The sequence below is a fragment of the Cyphellophora europaea genome (genome assembly GCF_000365145.1).
Source record: "Cyphellophora europaea CBS 101466 unplaced genomic scaffold supercont1.3, whole genome shotgun sequence".
Taxonomy (NCBI): Eukaryota; Fungi; Ascomycota; class Eurotiomycetes; order Chaetothyriales; family Cyphellophoraceae; genus Cyphellophora; species Cyphellophora europaea.
Genome location: NW_008481809.1, coordinates 2275969 through 2296626, shown reverse-complemented (window position 1 = coordinate 2296626; position 20658 = coordinate 2275969). Strand labels below are relative to the sequence as shown.

The 20658-nt window shown below is 54.5% G+C and overlaps 10 protein-coding genes and 2 non-coding genes across 12 annotated transcripts; 5 read left to right on the top strand and 7 right to left on the bottom strand.

The window, feature by feature from the left end:
- Positions 1 to 318: 318 nt before the first annotated feature.
- On the top strand, positions 319 to 1346 carry HMPREF1541_03784 (uncharacterized protein; the record flags this gene model as incomplete). The annotated part of the gene is made up of 2 exons (XM_008718132.1): positions 319 to 617; positions 683 to 1346. 2 exons carry the CDS (start codon positions 319 to 321, stop codon positions 1344 to 1346), a joined length of 963 nt encoding a protein of 320 aa, XP_008716354.1.
- A 665-nt stretch (positions 1347 to 2011) lies between these two features.
- HMPREF1541_03783 lies at positions 2012 to 2108 on the bottom strand. The gene has a single exon. It is a non-coding gene; the product is annotated as a tRNA-Cys (tRNA).
- Positions 2109 to 2445: 337 nt separating this feature from the next.
- HMPREF1541_03782 (uncharacterized protein) lies at positions 2446 to 4641 on the bottom strand (the record flags this gene model as incomplete). Its single annotated transcript, XM_008718131.1, has 1 exon — positions 2446 to 4641. One exon carries the CDS (start codon positions 4639 to 4641, stop codon positions 2446 to 2448), a length of 2196 nt encoding a protein of 731 aa, XP_008716353.1.
- Positions 4642 to 4918: 277 nt separating this feature from the next.
- HMPREF1541_03781 (pantoate-beta-alanine ligase) lies at positions 4919 to 6004 on the top strand (the record flags this gene model as incomplete). Its single annotated transcript, XM_008718130.1, has 1 exon — positions 4919 to 6004. The coding sequence occupies one exon, from the start codon at positions 4919 to 4921 to the stop codon at positions 6002 to 6004; it is 1086 nt and encodes a 361-aa protein (XP_008716352.1).
- A 4-nt stretch (positions 6005 to 6008) lies between these two features.
- Positions 6009 to 7163, bottom strand: HMPREF1541_03780 (uncharacterized protein; the record flags this gene model as incomplete). The annotated part of the gene is made up of 1 exon (XM_008718129.1): positions 6009 to 7163. One exon carries the CDS (start codon positions 7161 to 7163, stop codon positions 6009 to 6011), a length of 1155 nt encoding a protein of 384 aa, XP_008716351.1.
- Positions 7164 to 7357: 194 nt separating this feature from the next.
- Positions 7358 to 7448, bottom strand: HMPREF1541_03779. The gene has a single exon. It is a non-coding gene; the product is annotated as a tRNA-Thr (tRNA).
- Positions 7449 to 9718: 2270 nt separating this feature from the next.
- HMPREF1541_03778 (uncharacterized protein) lies at positions 9719 to 11695 on the top strand (the record flags this gene model as incomplete). The annotated part of the gene is made up of 1 exon (XM_008718128.1): positions 9719 to 11695. The coding sequence occupies one exon, from the start codon at positions 9719 to 9721 to the stop codon at positions 11693 to 11695; it is 1977 nt and encodes a 658-aa protein (XP_008716350.1).
- Positions 11696 to 12604: 909 nt separating this feature from the next.
- HMPREF1541_03777 (uncharacterized protein) lies at positions 12605 to 13303 on the top strand (the record flags this gene model as incomplete). The annotated part of the gene is made up of 1 exon (XM_008718127.1): positions 12605 to 13303. One exon carries the CDS (start codon positions 12605 to 12607, stop codon positions 13301 to 13303), a length of 699 nt encoding a protein of 232 aa, XP_008716349.1.
- A 269-nt stretch (positions 13304 to 13572) lies between these two features.
- HMPREF1541_03776 (tRNA-intron endonuclease) lies at positions 13573 to 14487 on the bottom strand (the record flags this gene model as incomplete). Its single annotated transcript, XM_008718126.1, has 1 exon — positions 13573 to 14487. One exon carries the CDS (start codon positions 14485 to 14487, stop codon positions 13573 to 13575), a length of 915 nt encoding a protein of 304 aa, XP_008716348.1.
- A 535-nt stretch (positions 14488 to 15022) lies between these two features.
- Positions 15023 to 15685, bottom strand: HMPREF1541_03775 (uncharacterized protein; the record flags this gene model as incomplete). The annotated part of the gene is made up of 1 exon (XM_008718125.1): positions 15023 to 15685. One exon carries the CDS (start codon positions 15683 to 15685, stop codon positions 15023 to 15025), a length of 663 nt encoding a protein of 220 aa, XP_008716347.1.
- A 752-nt stretch (positions 15686 to 16437) lies between these two features.
- On the top strand, positions 16438 to 18687 carry HMPREF1541_03774 (uncharacterized protein; the record flags this gene model as incomplete). The annotated part of the gene is made up of 3 exons (XM_008718124.1): positions 16438 to 17292; positions 17400 to 17990; positions 18067 to 18687. 3 exons carry the CDS (start codon positions 16438 to 16440, stop codon positions 18685 to 18687), a joined length of 2067 nt encoding a protein of 688 aa, XP_008716346.1.
- Positions 18688 to 19359: 672 nt separating this feature from the next.
- HMPREF1541_03773 (uncharacterized protein) lies at positions 19360 to 20627 on the bottom strand (the record flags this gene model as incomplete). Its single annotated transcript, XM_008718123.1, has 2 exons — positions 19360 to 20084; positions 20183 to 20627. 2 exons carry the CDS (start codon positions 20625 to 20627, stop codon positions 19360 to 19362), a joined length of 1170 nt encoding a protein of 389 aa, XP_008716345.1.
- Between the last annotated feature and the right edge of the window lie 31 nt (positions 20628 to 20658).

The window sequence follows — 20658 nt, the reverse complement described above, 5'->3', positions numbered from 1 at the left end:
CCTGTGACACTAACTGGCTTGTCGAGGCTTCAGTCAGGCCTTCCTCCTGGTCGCTGGTGCGTTCTCGGGGCTAACGATGGCCTTAGCAATCTAGCCCAACGGCAGCGTTGCGCCCGCTACTGCTGCCAGCTGCCCACCGCGGACTACCGAGTATGACTACATTATCTGCATTATCTGCGCCTCGTGCAGGAGACTAGTGGTCGTCGCACTCTACGGCAAGGTTGGTCGCGTTCTTTTGGGCTTCTCTTTTGTCTTTTGTACCTGCGCCTGTGTGGTGACCCCCTCTCTACACCAGCCTGTCTACCTACCACCAGCAAGATGGCGAGCTTGTTCACCGAAACCATCACGGCCATGAGCGCCGTCTTCACGCCTCCCGCCGACTGCGCCAATTCATGGACATACGAAGATGAATATTACAACTCGGTTGAGGGAGGCCTCCTCATACAGAACATGGACTCGACAAGCCGCGACACTAGCTGTTTTCCAACAGGCTTTTCCGGCAACGGCAGAGCACCCTCCTCGATACAAGTCTACAGCCCCGGTGCATGTCCCGAGGGCTACCAAACACCCGGCCAATTCCAGAACGATGGCACTACCACTGCTATATGCTGTCCCTCGTAAGTCCGCTCCCCCACGAACTACGACCCGCGGAACCTGGCTGACCTTGTTCTCTCCTCCACAGATCCTTCTCTTACGGCAGCACCTACTCCACCATCAACTTCTACTCCGACAGCTCCGTTCTGTTTATGGGCTGTGTGTCTGCATTCTCCGGTACCACCACCGTCTCCGCGCGCGGTAACGACACGGAAATAGAAGTCTCGGGCGATATCTCCATGTGGGCGCAACCCATCACTATCGAGTATCGAGAGCGCGACCTGAGTCTGTTTGGTTCCGACACCACTTCGGCCGGCACCTCTGAGCCAACGACAGGAAGCACCATTCGGACGACGGATCTACCAGCCCCAACTGCGCCAGCATCCACGACGACGACCGACGGCGGTGGAAGCTCACCGTCAGAAGAGGCGCAAGACTCGGGTCTCTCGACCGGCGCCGTCGCAGGCATCGCGGTCGCAGCCTGTGTAGTGGGCCTCGCGTTGATCACAGGGCTCGTGTTCTTCATTTGGCGGAAGCGTCGCGCAGCTCGCGGGCGGAAAGATAACGGCTTGAGCGCCTATAACGCACAGGACAGCAAGGAGCCGTACCGCCAACCGCACGATTGGGAAAGGAGGGAGCTCGACGGTAGTCAGGCCGCCGAGTACCGCCCTGAGCTGGACGGTGCGGCAATTGCGGCGAGAGGGAACTCCGGGATCAGGCAGCGGCCAGGTGAGGTTAGTGAGCTGGAGTGAGAGACGATCGAGCAAGTGTTTCGGAATGCAAAAGACGATCAAGGAGAAATCGAACACCCTGGAAGAGGTCCGAGAGTCAGCAGTTCAACTCCAACGTGATCGACCGGTCTAGGCACCCGGTGGGAACCCGAACCCCTGGTGTCCTTCGCGATGAAACTGCTCATAGAAGGCTCCGAGATGAAGCGACCTGCGGCCTATACGACTCGCAGCAGGGCATTGTGGTCCACATCACACCATCAATACCCCTCCCAGGAGCAGAGGACGATGGCCTGGCCGGATGATGTTACAGTTGCAGATACAGTACATGCGATAACGCCGTTCGAGGAACGAAAGGAAAGATGGATGAATTTACGACTTCCTGTAGCAGCAGTTTAATCCATCCATGGAGAGAAGAGAAGCGAGAGAGTATAGAGAGTGCTTGGAGTATGCGACTGTGTATAGTGTATATCATCTCGACGCAGGCAGGCACAACTCAAGTACCACAGACCACAACCCAACAGATACGCATGCAGTCTGAGGGCCGTGACGATGTCTATTCCAGCATCTGAGAGACAAAGATCGGGGACCTTCCCAGCCAGAACCCTCGCCAAGATCTCTTGTCAGAGAACAGATCCCCTCCCTCCTCCCCAAGCCCAAAAAAAGAATTAAAGAATCAAAAAAACAAGAGGGAGCACGCTGGCTCGAACAACGGACCCTCAGATTATTCCGCGTCGATATTCGAACGCACTGCAATCTGATGCTCTACCACTGAGCTATACCCCCTTGGAAAGACGTTGAGAGAACGTCCATAAATGTGTGGTCATTTGAGGGCAGATTTTTGAACTGCCAGTGTATAAAGACTGAGAAATCGCGGGGGCAAAAGTGGTCCGTTGGAGATGATTTTCTCGCTTGGGAACTGGAGTCAAGGGGCTTGGAGCTGCAGAGCTGGCTGGGAGCCAATGGGCTGCTGGCGGGGGTTCTTGCGATCTTTGACCAAACCTCCTGGGAAAGATTTGGGAGGCCATACTCGGCATGATCGTAGATAGTATGCAACGGCGGCCGGTTGTTTGCCATTTCCTCTGCCATTGAGATAGATACTGCATACGCTGCCTGCAACAGCTCACGCCAGGTTGAATTCATCAGCGCCAGCTCCCATCATCATCTTCCTCTGCTTCCTCACGACATCCCGCATCTTCTTCGCCGCCTGATCCGCCTCACCGACATCCTCCACCTCCATCTTCTTCTGCTCTCCACGATGCTCCCCATCAGCACCACCAGCCTTCCTCTTCATCGCCAGCGTCCTCCCCTTCCCGCCATCCCTCCCCATCCCCGCCACATTCAAATTCGCCGGCGCCTCCCGCAGCCCAAACGCCTTAGCCGCGTGCCCCAAATGCAACGCCTTGAGGTCGAACCACTGCCGCTCCCCGGCCACGTGCGTCGCGTACGCGCGAATCTGGCTCTGGAACGCCTTCTTCGCCATCTCCGCGGTGGTCTTGTCGCCCCACACCCACCGCTCGAGGTCCAATTGCCACTGCGTCGCTTTATTCTCCCATTCCTTCTGGCTCGCGTCCACGGCCGGGCTGAAGCCCTTGCGCAGCACCTCGTCCGCAGACGTGGACGTCACGGAGCCGCCGGAGCCGGGCTTGTAGGACGATCGGAGCACCGATACGTAGCCTTCTTCGGAGCCCGGTAGCAGGAAGATGATGGCGCGACCGTCGCGCCCGACGCGCGCGGTGCGGCCGATGCGGTGGAGGTGGTCGTCGGAGGAGAAGGCCGGGTCGTACTCGATGACGAGGTCGAGATTGGGCAGGTCCAGGCCGCGGGAGGCGACGTCGGTGGCTATGAGCAGGGAGGGGGTCGTGGCTGCATGAAACTTGCGCACGATGGATGTGCGGACCGGCTGCGGTAGGGATCCGTGAAGGCGATAGATGTCCAGGTGTTCGCTGAGGGATGAGGCACGCACTTCGTCGCCCTCGTGGCCGCGTGTGAAGACGTTGAAGTGGAAGTCGACGCTGTCGGCGCAGGATACAAAGACGATGGCTTTCATCACGGACCCTTTGCGCGCGAATGTCCGTTTCAGAAGCGCGGTGAGTGTGACGAGTCGTTGCTTGGAGGGAGTGACGATATATGACTGCTTCAGCTGTGCAGGGGCGAGGAAGGCTGAAGTCTCGCTGGTGGGCGTGTCTTCGTCGCTCTTGATCAGAGTTGCGTTCTTCAAGCTGATCTCACCAAGTTTCTGGACGTTCATTTTGAGCGTCGCGGAGCATAGGACTGTGGTTCGCTTCTCAGGCAGTCCCGCTCTTGTGCTCTTTCGTCGCTTCTGGTCAAGACTGGTGATGATCTTACCGATGTCCTCTTCAAAACCCAAGTCCATCAATCTGTCACCCTCATCTAAGACCAGCCACCGCACGTAACCGACATTGAGTACCTCAGTGTTCTCCAGATGATCGACGAGACGACCGGGCGTTGCAACGAGACAGTTCAATCCCTTCCGTAAACGAGCCTTCTCCGATTTCTTCCTCTCGCCTCCCGTGACCGTTCCAGCGACAATGTAGTGTGCACATCCGAGTAACCGATCAAGCACGACCGAAATCTGCTTGCAGAGTTCTCTTGTTGGCGCGAGAATGATAGCGAAGAGACCTGAATCTCTATGCACCGCGTTCTCACTGTCATTTTGCTTAGCCATGCTGATAATCTTCTGGACAATGGGTAGCAGATATGCCAAGGTCTTGCCAGAACCAGTCTCAGATTGTATGAAAGCATCGCCCTGCTCTTTCAACATCTGTGTTATCGCCGCTTTCTGAATAGCTGTCGGGTTCTTCAGCTCCATTTTGGTGAGCAGGTGGGCAGCCACGCTGGACGACAGGCCGAGCGACGTGAAAGTGTCTATTCCATCGGGCAAGGGAGCATTGGAAGGGTTGCTTGGCTTCTCATCGAGGCCCTCTTCTTCTTTCTCAGCCGCTGCGGGAGTCGGATTTGAGGTGAAGAGCGACGAAACGAAGCCATCAGCATTTATGTGCTTTCGATCGGTAGTTTGTGACTGTCTCGTTGATGGTGTGCGGTTTTCGGCTGCCGAGCCATTCTCTCGCCTTCGCTTCGCCGGTCGCGGATCAGGAAAATCTTCAGCATTTGGACCCGTCTTCGGCGCACCGTCCAGAGAGAGCAGCGGCCTCGTGGGATCACCCTGCCGTTGCGCGTTGAATCGGGCAGCGTTCTTTGCCCGCACACGGTCCTTCCATGACCCACCTTTGAACTTCTGAGCCGCCGGCGCAGTAATCTGGTCGACGGCAAAATTCAGCAGCATACCATCGGCCATGATGAGGAGTGGTCAAACATGGCAGTCAAAATCGCAAAATCGAGGAAGAGGCAGTGAACTTTTTGGCGGGGAAAATGCTATACTCCGATTGGCTGACTGAGACCACAGCTTGTACGCTTGTACTACGCAGCACGCTTGAAACTATTGTCACGAGCCTACCGGTAGACGCTCTCCAAGGTTGGGCAATACAAGATGAGTAGAGCTGAGCCTCAAAACCCCTCCTTGAACGTTGCTCATACCCTGGGAGTGCAATTGACCTCGGCCTCTGTCTGAAACCATGCCACCTCGCATCTTCCTCCGATGCGCCCCTACCTCCAACCGACACTTCTCGCAAACGCCGCGGCGCCAGAACGTTCCATTCACGGTCTTCCGCGATGTTCCCTCTCTTCGTGAAGTCCGCCGGCCGATGTTCCAGCCACCAAATAAGGTCGGCTTCGTGCCTACCATGGGTGCGCTGCACGAAGGTCACCTCTCCCTAGTTCGGCACGCCCTGAGTGAGAACAACCATGTTTTCGTGTCCATTTTTGTGAATCCCACACAGTTTGGCGTCAATGAAGACCTCGATTCATACCCCAAGACTTGGGATGAAGACCTGCAAAAGCTGAAACAGGCGCAGGATGAGTATCTGCGATCAAGTGGGAGCGGACGGGATAGCAGGATACAAGGCATCTTTGCGCCTTCTGTGAAGACCATGTACCCAACCCTACCACCGTCTTCAGAAATTGGTGGAGATGGCTCATTCGTTACCATCACGCCGCTTGGAAAATGGTTGGAAGGTGCTTCGAGACCGGTATTCTTCCGTGGCGTGGCTACCGTTTGTATGAAGCTATTCAATATTGTACAGCCGGATAGGGTGTATTTTGGCCAGAAAGATGTGCAGCAGTCTGTACTGATCAGGCGAATGGTGAAGGACTTTCACATTCCAACCCAGGTGCGCATCATTCCTACCACCAGAGAAAGTGATGGACTCGCAATGAGTAGTCGAAATGTCTATCTCGGGGACAGGCGGCGGGAAGATGTGTCCGTGCTATCAAGGGCGTTATTTGCTGCCCAGGACGCATATGAATCGGGCGAGCTCTCGGCAAAAGAGATTCGACAATCGGCGCTCGATGTCTTTGACAGGGACGTCAAGCGCGAAGACGGCTCGTGGGGAAAGAGCTGTCGCTTAGAAGTGGACTACATCGCTCTTAGCAAACCCGATGATATGAGCCAGATGGAGGATTCGACAATGATCGTTCCATCGGAGGGTGCCATTTTGAGCGCCGCGATGAAAGTGCATCCGGTCGATGATCCAGTAGACGACGTGGAGCGCCAGCAAATCAGTGTTCGACTGATCGACAACGTGATCTTGAAACCACGTTGAGATTTCAGTAGATGTTCCAAAGAGATATTTTGCCATCTTTCCCACCGGCGGCAAGCCAATGCGTTGTCTGAGCTTTTGCATTCCGTTCCTGCCTGATGATATCAAGCGCTGACCTGATTAATGCGTGCTCACCGTTGTCTGCTACAACAGCAGAGTCCGAGGGCGAATCCACATCCGCGAATGCGGTCGAGTAGCAGCCTTCCTTGTGCCATTTCAAGACCGCTAGTTCCTTCAGAGTCTTCGCTGAATAGACCCGCACGCGTGCATCCCAACCAGCTGTTGCGAATATTCTGCCGTCGGAGCGTATAGACAGTCCTTGCTGGCCCGCATGCTTGGTGTCGATGGACTTGCGTGATGCGTTCGAAGCATCTGTAGTGGTAGGATTGAACGCAGTCCTCACGATCTTTGCATCCGCTGAGGACGTCAGAAAGAAATCCCGAAAAGGTGACATTGCCAGTGACAATACTGGCTGCGAGTGGAGTTTGAGCAAGCTGTCTCTCTTCCATTGTGGACGACCTTGATCAAATCCGCCTTGGTGTCGGTGTATCGCGACCTGTCCATCTTCGTAGCCGCATATTAGATGAAAAGTGCCAGAGTCGTTGTAGAGCGCAACGGACATGACCATGCCGGTATTCAGTGTCTTGTCAGATGACATCTGCGATACACGCTGTTCTCTTGGAAGCTGGAACACGTCCACGCCGCCATTATCGAGAGCATTTGGGCTCGCAATGAGGATCCCAGCTTCGCCTTGGACTGCCATGTCCGCCGGCTCCTCACACGTAGCAAAGTCGCAAAAATTGAGAGCACTCATGTCTATCGAATGGACAAGCCATGGCTGCGGCTGATCATCGCGGGCACCTTCCACGGGAAGCGTTTTGCTGAGGGTGTGTTCAGCAAGCGCCAACTTCCATATTCGCAACTTGTGGTCTCGCCCGTGGGTAATCAATCGAGTCTGACCCCACGACTTCATGCCTGCGATACCAACAGCATGGGCCTTCCAGACAGCAACAGGACGTTTGCTCGCCACACTCCATATGACGAGCCAGCCATCGCTGTCGCCGGAGGCGAGATGTGTATTAGCAGCGAGGAAGAGAAGCGCGTGAACGGGAGAGGTATGGCCGCGAAGGATGAATGTTGGAATCGCCGGACTTTGTGCCATGATGCTAGCGTACTAGATGCATTGTAAAGCCGCCCAAGAACAATTCGTTTTTGTGCTCTGAATAGATAGGATACTGATGCCTACATGTGCAGCAAATGACAGATCAGCTCCAGCTCCACTCGACTTGTGCTACTACCACAGTATGTCCAAGGGCCTGAGACAAAAACTACATGCCTGAACAACAAAAACGAAGATGCCCACGATCGGAATCGAACCGATGATCTTCTCATGGTCGCTATGAACGGTGCATACGAGTGAGACGCTGTACCACTAAGCCACGCGGGCATGTTGATTCCAATGCATCCTTGCGGTAAAACTTACGGCGAGGATGATCGGCCATGAATCTGTGTGTCTGAAAATGGCAGATTTCGGAGCATTTTTCCAAGGCTGCTGTGTATAAATCAACACGTCAGCTCAGCTGAGATGGGGCCTTTTGACGCTGCGGTGTGCGTGCTAGTGTCTTTGACATGCCTCTCATCGACAACTACCACTTGTGGCCGTGCCTTTTCCACTACCTCGATTGTTTGTGTCTCGCCCATTGTACAAGCGAAGGATGTCAACGAGACACGTACACTCGGAGGTATAGGCAGTAGCCACAATGGTTGAATACGGCCGAATTCACCGGTTCGGTGGAAGCCGCATTCCTCTGATCTGACCGTACAGGCGGCAGGCCCAAGTGCCTCAGAGCCTGGAAGCACGGGGCCGCCGGGGCGTGCAGCCCTGGCAAGATTTAAGGCTCGGCGGACGCCAACCTGGAAAGGAAGAAACAAGCGGGCAAAGCCACACGATGCACAAGCTGCCAATGGGATATCTTTCGCACCATTTGAATTTGTGGCGGGCACCGAGGCAGTGGATGAGGCGAGACCCTGCAAGATGATGAGCATTCCTCAGACCCACGATTGGCAACTCAAGCAGGGATATATTTCATATTCTTGTTGCGAGTTTGGACGTTCAGTTCCGATATGCAAACAACGAGATGGCAGCCGTTATGCAATCTCATTCGCACGACGAGTGAGAGAGCCGGAGAGGCTCTGTCTCACTCCAGCTCAGCTTGACCACCCCGGCTCCTCAGCTTGGTCTGTTCGCGCCCCCAATTTTAGGCGACAAGGGAACTGCTGCACCTAGCGCGGCGGCTATAGCCATGACTACAGCTTAGAGGCATACCCGTAGCGATGGATACCTCCGTCCCCGGTAGCGCGATCATAGTAGCGAAGACCGGCTGGCTCAGGAAACATGCGATTGAACAAAATACAAATCAATAGCTGTATTTCCGCCGGTCTAGACTGAGGAAGACGTCAAGCATGGCGATCTGGCAACAGTGGAGTCGCCATGACGCCCCAAGAGGCGCTCAAACAGCTTGCCTTCGCCTCCCAGTGGCTCCGTGCTGTCGCGGGGGGTACCCCTGCACAGCTGCACGCTGCACGCTGCATGCTGCACGCTGCGGGCCAAGGGCTCCGAGGTTCAGGGCATTCTTTTCGCGAGCAAAGTTCATCGACCTCGCATCCGCCTGTTCCTGGTCCTCTGACATGGCCTCAAACGCCATTGGGGTCTCGTAATTGTGTCAGCTTTCTTTACTCTCTCAAATTCCGTACCAGGGGCATCTCTCTCAACGCCTCGAATTACCCATGCCTGGGCCTGCACCGATTCAACCCACCTGTCAAGTCTTGCACCGCGATCTCTGTATACTCCGGACACGGCCAGGCTAGCCTATAGTTCTCTGGAATTGGTGGAGGTATCCTTGCCAGCTTCCTCTTGTGGTCCAGCCTAACACAGTTTCCTTCTCGTCTCGTCTTTCATAAACATAACCCCATATACCCACCATCCTCGACTCAACCTTCCACTCGAACCGATATCAACTCTGTTCTTCCCGCGCCTACCAAAGTTTCGTCTCGACACACTCTCTGACAAAGGTGAGTCTATTTCGTCTCAATTGTCTCTGCACCGGCCTCGATAGCTTGAGCGCAGTACATCGCACGCATGCTGCGCAGTGCCTGACGGCGGGATGCGATGCGTCGGAATGGGCCAGTTGGCGTGACAGCTCGCGACGATCGCGAAGCCATCATCCTTTGCCCATTCTCGAGCCGTGTTAAATCCCCTGCTGCTGGCGTCAGTTGCTTCTACTGCCATCGTTTGTGTTCACCATGTCACAACGTGTTGGGGATGTTGTCGACGCTAACTTACAACCACAGGAAGGCCATTCTAGAAGATCAAATTGATTATCTGTCCGGCTTCTCCAATCGCTAGGGCTGTCACGATCCTGTGCTTTCTCTCTCTCTCTGCTGCTGCAGAAGATTCGCCATCGACTTTTTGAGCACTGTCAAATGGAGGCGCCCTTGCGCTGATTCAAGGTGGCGTTTGATCAATCATCCCCCTACCCGCTCTCAGCGGCGCGTCTGAATTCGGGCTACGTTGAGCCAACTAAGTTTGCTGGCACATCTTCGCAAATTCCGTCACCACCTACTCTTTCACCAAGCAATTCATCCGCCGCCTCGCGCCGCCAGACGCAACCATCCATGCTGACTCCGCCTTACCCTAATACCGATGTCGATCTCGCAATGAGTAAGAATCAGTCGACAAAATCAACCCCCACAACGAGCACTCTGCAGAACAGCCCCAAATCAATGACGGAGCCCGAGGCTTCTGCTCCAGTGCCAGCCCAAAAGTCTAAACGGGTCCGAACGGGTTGCTTAACATGCCGAGAACGGCACCTGAAATGCGACGAAGGCCTCCCCAACTGCCAGAACTGCAAAAAGTCCAATCGAACTTGCAAACGCGGAATCCGACTCAATTTTCACGATATACAGTGCGAGCAGCCACCTTTCTTGCTGCCTAGGACTCATGACTGGGAAATCGCATTTCAGGACAACTCTCGAGACATTGCTTCGGAATATGTTGGCGGACTCGAGAAGTATCATCCACTCGAACCCCCCGCTAAGCGGCAAAAGATCGCGCAGGATGTGAGCTACGCCCAAGTCGGCGCTCCTATTCTCTCCCATCAACAACTACCAGCGCAGTCCTACCAGAGCTATTCTGAGGCGCCTCAGCCCGGCTATTCAGGCTCAGGTGGGGGCTATGTCGACGCAATGCAGCAAATGCAGTCGTACGCCGACCAGGGTCGCCAGTCCTTTTCGCAACCAGTCATGCAACAGCAGACCGACTACCCTCCACCGCTGGACGACCGGACAGAGGTCCTCTACACCCAAGTTTTCGTCGAAGAAGTAGGCTTGTGGATGGACAGCATGGACGCAGACAAGCACTTCTCGCGACTTATCCCGTTTCAGGCACTGCGCGAGCCGATGCTCAAGTATGCTCTACTGGCATGTGGAGTACGACATCTAACACTCGTGAATCCATCGCTTTATCCTGATGACCACGCTCTCAACTACTACAACAACGCGACACAGCTGCTACTGAAGTCATTGCAGAACCCTGACAGAGATAGCGTGTTATGCGCCACGACCGCCACGATACTGAACGTCTACGAAGTCATGTCTGAGAAGGCTTTGCAGCGAATGAACCACATCGCAGGCGCGAGAGCCTTGATCAAGGAGTGCCGATGGGATGCCAATGCCACCGGGATTGGTGGAGCTTGCTTCTGGCTCAATGTCGGACTTGAGCTCTTCAGCTGCCTCCATTTCAATTGGGGAGTGGCTTGGGATCCTGACACATGGGGGATCGATATGACGATGAACCCTCAGCCAATGGGTGGCAATGAAGAGGACTGGACACACAAGATTCTATGGATTCTGGCAAAGGTCACCAACTTTCGGTCAACAGCCCCGAGATTCCAGGAGCAAACAGTGCAAGCTGAGCAGATGCGCATGAACCGAAGATACCAGGAATGGCTCGGACTGAAGCAGTTCTGCGACAAATGGGATCGCTGTGTGCCACCGACTATGCATGCGATGGCGAATGTCCCCGTCTACTCAACCAATTCTAAGAGCGCCTTTCCCGGATTGTGGTTCATCAAGCGGACGACAGTCGTTGCACGCCTCTTCTATCATACAGCTATGGCACTGCTCGGCGCAGTGCATCCTTTGAACAATATCGACCAGTCAGTACTTGCAGAGACGGACGAGATGCGCCAATACCATTCGCGCCAGATTTGCGGCATTGTTGCGCACGTGAAGGATCGAGGCGTTGCCTCGGCATCCATTCGCTGTCTCGCCGTGGCAGGTGAGAACTTGACAGTCAAACGGGAGCAAGAGGAGGTTCTGGACATTTTCGACAAGATCAAAAAGGAGACCGGTTGGCGCGTGGCATTCATCAACGATGCACTGAAGGAGAAATGGGGCTGGAATACTACCGAGTTTGACACCACAGGCGCGCCGTCATTCTACCAACAGGGAACCGCAACGATGCCTCCCGTCAGCACCCGACCCAAATATCCGAGCGGCATCATCAACCCACTTTACAAGAATGCCGACTTCTCGGCGGTCAACCCACCATATCAGGGAAGCTACGTGCCGCCCACCACGGGCCATATGCTGCATACAGGCATGTACGGCTTTTCCAGCATAGCGGCGATGTGATTGTGTATACGAAAGGGGTAAATGCTTGGGGGAGGTGCATGAGGCTGAGGCAGCCACTAAAGGCTATAATATCGATGGAATGAGCCCACCGTACATACACAGTAAAGCTCAGGTAACTAATGCACGAAAGGACATGTGGGCAATCTTGCCCCCGCGATAGTCCACGTGGTTTTTTGACTAGTTGCATCTTCATGCAATGCCCGCTTCCAAATGATCTGAAATCTCTCGCGCGTACCCTGGTCCAGGCCGTGGTCTAGACTCCGGGGACGCCGTTGGCTCGGCCGCTTCCGCGCGTGGCGCCTGCGAGTCATAAGATCCGGAGACTTGGCACGGCCTCGACTCGAAACTTACCAGCTCTCTGGGAACTCTGGGAATTTGGGAAAAAGCCACCACCACGTGTCTCGACCGTTCTTCCATCCTCCACGGCGCGTAACGAACACTCGTCTAGCGAATCCACACCCGAGTTCTCCTAGCCAGAGCACTAGGCGGCGGGGCCTCCTGCACGAACTTACCAGCTCTCTGGAATTTGACGAAAGCCACCCACCACGTGTCTCGACCGTTCTTCCGGCCCCTCACGGCTCGCGACGAGCAATCGTGTCCAGCAATCCCACATCACAGTTCCCCTAGCCAGCGCACTAGGCAGTGGGACCTCCTGCACGAACTTACCAGCTTGCTGGAATTTGACTAAAAGCCACCCACCAGGTGTCTCGGACGATCTTTGCTCCCCCACGGCTCGCGACGAACACTTGTTTAGCAAATCCACATCCCACCTCCCCTAGCCATAGCACTAGGCAGCGGTGACATCTTGTTTGCACTAAGGCAAGCTGCACGTCCCAGCAATGCGGTACCGCCACTAGTCCCGCCCGAACTAAACGTACATCCGAAACACACCACACCCCAGGCTCAATCATGACATCCGAGGAACCACCTACGGCATCACACCACCCGGCCCAGGCCCTCCTCGCACGGGCCCACTCCCCCTCGGCCGCGGCCCGCATCTTCACGGACAAGATCCAGCACAAGCCGCTGCTGCTGCAGCCGACGGCCGCCTCGGACCAACGCGCACACCGCCGGCACGTTCGCCTGCGCCAGAAAGCGTACCACCTGCGCAAGCGCAAACCGCGGCCGCTCAGCGCGGCGGAGCGGCGGGAGCTGGGGATCTATGACCTGAAGAAGGAGGAGGTGCGGTATGAGACGTACAGAGGGTTGCATGCGCTGTGGAACGGGTATATGTTGGAGGTGCTGGGGGTGACGAGGGAGGGGAGGCCGGTGGACGGGTGGGAGAGGAGGGAGGTGACGCCGCAGGGCCAGGGGCCGTTGCTGGCGAGTGCGGACTTTCATGGCGCCGAGGTCGAGGTGGTGAGGTGTGTGGATGGGGGCAAGGTGGGCATGAAGGGGGTGGTGGTGAGGGATACCAAGTTTACGTTTGTGATTGTGCTGGAGGGAGATCGGGTGAGGACGATGATGAAGAAGGGCGCGGTGTTTGCGTATCACATCACGTTGCCGGATGGGCGAAAGGTAAAGTTGGAGGTCAATGGGGATGCGTTCGAGTATAGGCCCGTGGAGCGGGCGGGGAGGAAGTTCAAGTGGAAGAACTTCGACGTCTGATGAGATAACACTTGCGCTGGTAATGACGAGACACCGCATTGTGCAGAGGCGTGCTTCAGGTGATCCAGGATCCTACAGCACTGGGGTCAGGGTCACTCGCCGTTTCGAGGAAGCACTTCGCTTTTCTATCATATGGTCACCACTTCGCTATGCACTCCGCAACCGTGAGAACTATGATTATTGGCAATCGAAGCTGTTGGGGTACAGGGGTCAACCCGCTGTAGGAAAGACCAATGGGTTCTTTGAAAGGGGTATCATTCGTTGGCAGGTTACATGACTGCCCATTCAATGCTGAAAGTCCTGACCTTATCCTCATCGCTTGGTTCTTCTCCATCCAATACTGCACCGCCCTCGTGCCCGCCGATCAGGAAGCCCTTCTTGACGCCAGTGCCCAGTCTGCCGCCTCCGACGATGTCCATCAGGTTCATTCCGTCATTCCATCCGAAATCGGTGGTGAGGAAGTGCGAGTGGAACCGCAGTGGATCGCCGGGGTAGGTGGTATACTGGCAGCCGAAGCGGAGGCCTGGCGTCATGAAGAACCCTCGCTTGTGAAGATGGCGGAAGAGAGGATACGTGGACGAGACGTTGGGTATGGGCACACCGAGCTCGGAAGAGCTGGGCGGATTCAGTGGGAGTAGGGTTGTTGACGTGGTTGGTGTTATGAAATAACCATTCGACAACGATTGTGCCGGTGTAGCCACCTCCAGCGCATTTTCTGCATCGTCTAAATCCAGGAGATCGCTACCCGTCTCTGGAAGCCTCGGGGTGGCCTTGCGTGACTGCTTCCCCAATGCTCTCTGCTTCTTCTCGGCTTGATCCTTGACCATTGCATCGCGAATGGCGTCGGCGTGTCGCTGAGCACCTGCTCGGTAAGCTTTGACTCTTGCTTGATCTCGCCTATAGACTGCTCGGTCATGGGCTCCGGCATCGTCAAGCACATAGCCAATACCTTCGTCCACGAGCAGTTGCGCTTCCTCAGGCATGAGAATGATTGGCAGCCCAAGAAATGAGTTCTGTGAAGGGACCATGGGCAAGGAACCAATGTTGTAGCCACAGATATTGTGCGCCCTACGGAGATAGATTGCCGCGTCAATGTCGAAGAGTAGATAGCGTCCAGCAACCAATGATATGGGGATTGGTAATTCCGGAACGTGGTCCAGTGGGTGAACTGCGCGGACTTCCATCGCGAATTCCGGTGTGTCTAGTTCGGCATATATTAGCCTCGATAATCGGATATCGATGAGGGAGAATGATGATAGGTATTTGATCGAGTCATATTGTAACATAGTATTTTTGTTTCAATCACGTGCCCAAAGGGTTATCAGGGGATTGACAGATTAAAATAGGGTTTAATCATGCGATGTATGATCAACAGGAATATCAAGATGGCACTTACCCGTCTGAAGCAGTACTCGATTGCGTCAACAGCTACCACAGCACTAAGTTATGTTCGCCGAGTTGTGGCGGGCAGATGGGGCCGGATTTGGGTGAAGGAAGCATCGACTGTGGTTAGATGGTCAAGTGGTCCGCATGATTGTATTCAAGAGCTTGCAATGGCTGCAGTGGCCCGATAACAGCGAGCGTCAGGGTGGCCAGATCTCGTGCATACTGAGGAGTGAAGAGTTGAGAAATACACGTTGAGAGCCGACTGAAGCTTGCTCAAAAATTCATGTCTTGGCATATACATATCACGTGACCGTCACTCTAGGAAAGGTGCCTTCATCCCCTTTGCCAGCTTGCGAAGCCTCGGGGTACCAAGCCAGCGGTCTGTTCGCCAAATTGCATTGTCCTCACCATCATGATATTCGGGTTCGGGTCGTAGTCGGTCGGAAGGAACCTTTTGATGTACTTCTCGGCATACGATGCTGGCATCCCGCACTTGGTGCCCTCCTCAATCGCCTTCTTGATCCAGACGATATACTCCCTTTCAATTTTGCCTTCTGTCAGCCGTTGGACATCTACATAGGTCATTGCTTCCACTTCTGGGACTTGGCCGCCGTATTCCTTTTCCTCTTCGTCTGACAGTAGGCGTGTGACCTTCACCGTTTTCTTCTCGTACAACCAGGGGACGCCCTCACTCTCATCTAAGGCGAGCTCGTCTCTGCGAGGGAGAAAGCAGAGAGAACCATAGACTTCATCCTCATCATTGCCTGGGATGATGTTGGCGTAGCCGGTCTCGTTGATCATCCATTTCCAGCCTTTGAGTACGCCGAGGCCCACGTAGAGTGCGCCAGGGCACCGTTGCTTCATAGTCACAGGTGACAGGTTGGAGGCATATCCAAAGTAAACGCAGCTGAAGCGCGTTTCCGAGGGGTCCTGAGGTGGAGCTTGAGTTTCAGAAGGCTGAGCGGCAGCTGGTGCTTGAACATCAGTGGAAGCCATAGTGTTGGAGTATCTCTACGTGTCATTCGAGTGCAAAGAGGGCTTTTATGCACTCGAGATCCTTCTCATCCGTTGCACCGCTTTGCGAATGCAACGGCCCTGCTTCGCGTAAGCAAAGGAGCTGCGGAGAAGCATGGGACGGCCGCCTTGAGCTCCCTTTCTCCGCAGTCCAGGTGGTCCAATCCCATCAGGCCGCGACGGGAAGGTGGGTCGTTTCCTGGAGCAAGATCCAACCTCAACAATGCCTTCTTTCCTACAGCAGTCTTAGCCATCAACAGTACCGAAACAGCGTCTGTAGGCCGGTACCGAGGCCATCAGAGCCGACTGGCTGGTCGCAAGGATGCCACGGTAGCACTTTTTCACCACAATCTCATACCAGCCTTATCACAGTTCGAGGGGTTCAGGTAAGGCAGATCCGATCAGAACGACAAGCAAAGGTGGAATCAGCCTGCGGACGAAGATTATCCTGGTAATAGTGAAAACCTAAGCCCTCGAGACTGACTGACTTGAATCTCTACAGGTTACGTGAATAAACTTCAACCTGAGAGAACCTGCACAAACCTCTGATCGGCGGACGTGCATATCAGAATGCATTACAGGTAGGCTCCCAACGCTGCTTCAGACCAGAGCAGTATAGAATCTGGTTCTGTAGTGTTGTGGCAGAATGCCAGCCCCGTTTGCTCATGGGCAACGTGGAGCAAATTCGTCCACTTGGTTGCCAGGCAGCATGTTGCGGCCTTGACTCGTTTGCAATGCAACTTCTTTCCTTTCTGACTGTTTTTCGCAAATTCGAGTTGGAAGTTTGCGAGACACTTGGTGGTCCATCATTCGTCCAATCTGGCATCCATGGCAGACCACAAAGCCTTCGTTGGCCTTACGGCTTCCGCTTCGAATGGGCAACAAAGCTGCTCTACACTCTTACAGATGTTTCCGGCGACGATCGAACCGATGTTACCATCAGACTCAAGCCTGCTGCTCCTCCAATCCGGGAGGTAATTGCGAATATACCTGAACACATGGATGATCAGCTTGGAGGCATCCTGATCTGCCTAACCAACTTCAAACAGCACACCGACAGCATGCACATCTCTCGAGAAACAAAGAACGCCACACTGCAGCGAACTCTCACAGACATGGCAGAAAATGTGCGAGATTCGGTGCTTGCGGCATCATCATGGTTTCGACAAAAAGCCCTGGAATTCGGTCCGGGTTACGTTGATGCATCACTTGCCCACTATCTGTACCTAAGTCTAATCGGAGGTCTTTCCACAGAGCTTTCGCAAGCCCGCAAAACATCGAGGCTCACCCACGAGTGGAAGGAGTGGAAGAAAAGAAGGATGCTCCTCGGTCCTACAGCTATCAAGCACGTCAGCAACACCAACTCTGTGGCTATTGCAGATTATCTGAATAGAGCTGAGATGATCCGAGAGCTGCTCATCTACGCGAACAAGCAGATCTGCTTGACAGTATCTGCCAAGGAGGACGTACCTGACACCGCCATTGACTATCCAAACGAGTCTCTGGCAGACGGAGAGAAGGACACATATGCCGAGAAGCTTGTGAGGCTCAATCATTGCAAGCGAATCGCAAGCATCATCCAACTCCACGTACTCCGCAAGCAGAACAACTGGTCTTTAGTTACTTGCCATGTTCAGATCGATGATTCTTCGGGCGAGCCGCGGCTGTTCGACGGTTGCTGACCGTTATATCAAAGCAGGATTCTGATCGATATCGCGCGAAAGTGCTACTTCGTGCAGCCATTCAACCGTATCCCATACTCACCTTGTTCCAACACAAAACCTCGGACGCCAACAGAATCAACCTCTCTTGGGAACGCTGTGACCCCGAGGGTCTGGAACCCGCAGAAGACTTTCATCTCCATATTCAGGATTATGAAAAGCTTGGGAGCTTCTTCATGGCGGCCAGACACGGAGAGGGCCAAAATCCTGCGATTCTCGGTCCGAGCCCCCAGCAGAAGGCGAATTTCTTCGGTCTCTTCGAGTCGCAAGAAGCCCGCGTCATCAATCCATTCTCGCACTTCCGCTGCATCACAAGCGAGCTTGTCGACCTTCTGAATCCTTTCAAGCTGCTAGCATTGACCGAGCCGCGGCAGGCCCAGCATGATCCCGACACCACCACAGGCGAACTTCTCTCAAACCCTTCCAGCGAGCAATTGGCAACAGTGCCAGAAACATCGAGAAGACAGCTCGTGCAAACTTATCAGGCTGTGTCTCTCCATACGCCTTCGCAGCAAGACGAAAGCGACGTGGCAAACGAAGCTGATACCCCGCAAAGCATGGCTACGGTAGACGAGAATCTTGACGGCCACATTGAGCAACTGAGGTCCGACTTGGCTGTTTTGTTCCACGCTCTTCTTACAGACTCGCGACATCAATGTTATGGACAACCCGGAAACCATCAAAGCCCGCCTGTTCATGTCAAAGAGCTTCAGGGAAGTCACAGTGAGACGCCTACTGCTCAATCCGACCTTTCAAGACCGATACGGGCCTGATGGGATACTGATCGATGGAGCGATACCCCAGAACGACCGACAAGCCAAGGTCTTGGAAACTAGCCTAGTCGACGACACCGCTGATGTTGTAGCAGCCCTCTTTGCCGCCCGCGGGATTGACGCGGCAGCTCTTCCAGCCGTCGCCCTCGAGCAGTTGGCTTCTGAACTGATACCGACCGATGTCGCAGAAAGAGCACTGTCCAACTCTCGAATCGAAGGAAAACGCAAAAGGAAGCGTAATGCTGACAAAGTTGAAGCGAAGAAGATCAAGAAGGAGAAGATGGAGCAGGACAAAGCAATACGGGACGGCGATGGAGATGTGTTCAACGAGCCTGAGCCGTGGGATGATGATACGTATCAGTTCTCCCAGTCACCCACGATGATAGACAGCACGTATGTCTCCCAGCCAGAACCGTCGTTGGGTCAAAAGCCGCCACCGGGACCAACGCCGACATGCTCCTCTCGAGAATTTGGACTCGTCACTGAGTGACATAGATCCTCGCCGATCACAGCGCAAGGGCGAGCAGAGCTTCATGGTCTAGGGGCCGTTTCGGCTCGCGATTGCTGATGGAACGCTTTGAACAGCACACATTGGTTCGGACACCTGCAAACGGGAAACGAAGAAGTTTGCTGACGATAGCTCATCAAGATAAGCATATGCTTCAGCAAGCAGTCCAGCACATATCAATCTTGCTCTTCATGAGATAAATAGTCCTTGGTCAGCATCTACATCCCCTGATTTCTTGCTTCTACCCAAGTCTATCCGAAGAGCCTCGGTAGCGCACTGAGTACTCGTATCACGTATCTTTGACGGGTGCAAGATGTGGTCTGAGGAACGCTCTACTCACTTTGAAGCCGAAATCTCAGCCCCATAACGCCTCAGTCCGTATAGAGATCAACATGTATCTATTCCTCAAGACACTCATTTTATGCGGAAGAGGTCAGTGCAGATTGAGGTGCCTATTGATCACGAGGAAAACTACAGGAGAGGCAACCGTCGGTCTTTGGTTGCTGAACATACCTGCCCTCAGCAAATAATGATAGTACGGACCATTGTATAGAGGTAACGCAAAGCCAAGGTCCAATTGTGCCACGAAGCGTTCTTCAATGGCTAGGCTTCCATCATCCGTAATCATCGTCTCGGGGTTCCAAGCCCCTGCATCTAGAACTCCATACCTTTCTTACTCCCTTCTCCAGCACTACCACCCCCCTCACCATGCTCTGCTCCCCCGCCATCGTCATCCACAGGACCTAATCGCCACTCCTTTACCATTAACCGCCGGCGACTGAGCGTGAAAGCCCAGTCATCCTCGGCCGGTCTCACCCCCGTACCCCGGTCCGCTAGCACAGGTAAACGATGTATCTTCAACAGTCCCTGAGGAGGCTCTTCGCCGCTGCCGTCCTTGCTCTTGCTGGTGGAGGCGAGTCCTTCTGCCGAGTGTGGGAATGGTGAGAGTTCGATGACGCCGTCGTGGAGGAGCTCGATCCAGCGCGTGAGGCCGGTGATTCTGGGGGAGAGAGGAAGTGGCATGGATGTCAATATTGTCAAGGGGTGTTTGGAGAGAAGGCTGCGAAGCTGGTGGAAGAAGGGAAGAAGGTTGTGGGGGTGGCCGGCCGAGGGTGGGTACAGGAGTGGCGATAAAAGAGAGGGAATGATGAGCCGGTGTGGAATGGTATTATTGGTATTCAGGGACGCTGTGAGAGAGGCGAGGAGCTGGTCGAAAGGTGACGCGCCTGGGCCAGAAGAAAAGCTGTGGAAAGTAACAGAGAAGTTGGGGGGCGGGGTGAGGCGTTTCGTGAGGTCGAACGTGTGGTTGAAGGGTGTGGAAGCACTCGGCGAGGTAGTGCTGTCAGCAGCAGTCGCTGCAGCTGCCGACCGGAGAGGCTCTAGTGCAGAGTTAGAAGGACCAGAGTGAGAGAAAATCTGAGCGTAGCGGACGGTGAGGAGTGTCTTGAGCTGCCAGTATAGGTAGGGAATGACCTACCTCTTGCGCCTGCGGTCGAAGTACCGAATTGGCCGAGACTCTCATAACGCCAGGCAATCTTCATCTTATCGCCTCTGTCACTGGACTTTTCTCTCCTCTCTGAATCACTGACAGCACCGGGCAATTCCCTGGCCCAGTGATCCGGCAATCCCAAGACATGGACATATTGACCCTGCATAAGACCTTCTGCGGCATAGAATTTCAGCAGCGCACCGGCGTAGTCTGTCGTTCCATTCTCTTCTAGTAAGAGAGAACAGCCGAGTGCGAGGCCACCATGACCGGCGAGAAGCCCATCTAGAGTGGCAGTGCCTGTTGAGGTTACAGGGCGACCGTCGATGGAAGACGGCTTCACTCCTGGAAGTTGTGGCCTTGAGGGCGTCTGCGATAGTTTGACTGCTGGATCTGTATTACTTGAAAGCGCAACATTGCGCTTCCGGAAGGACATCAGTGGTGTAAGAGAAGCGTGGTCTTGGAAG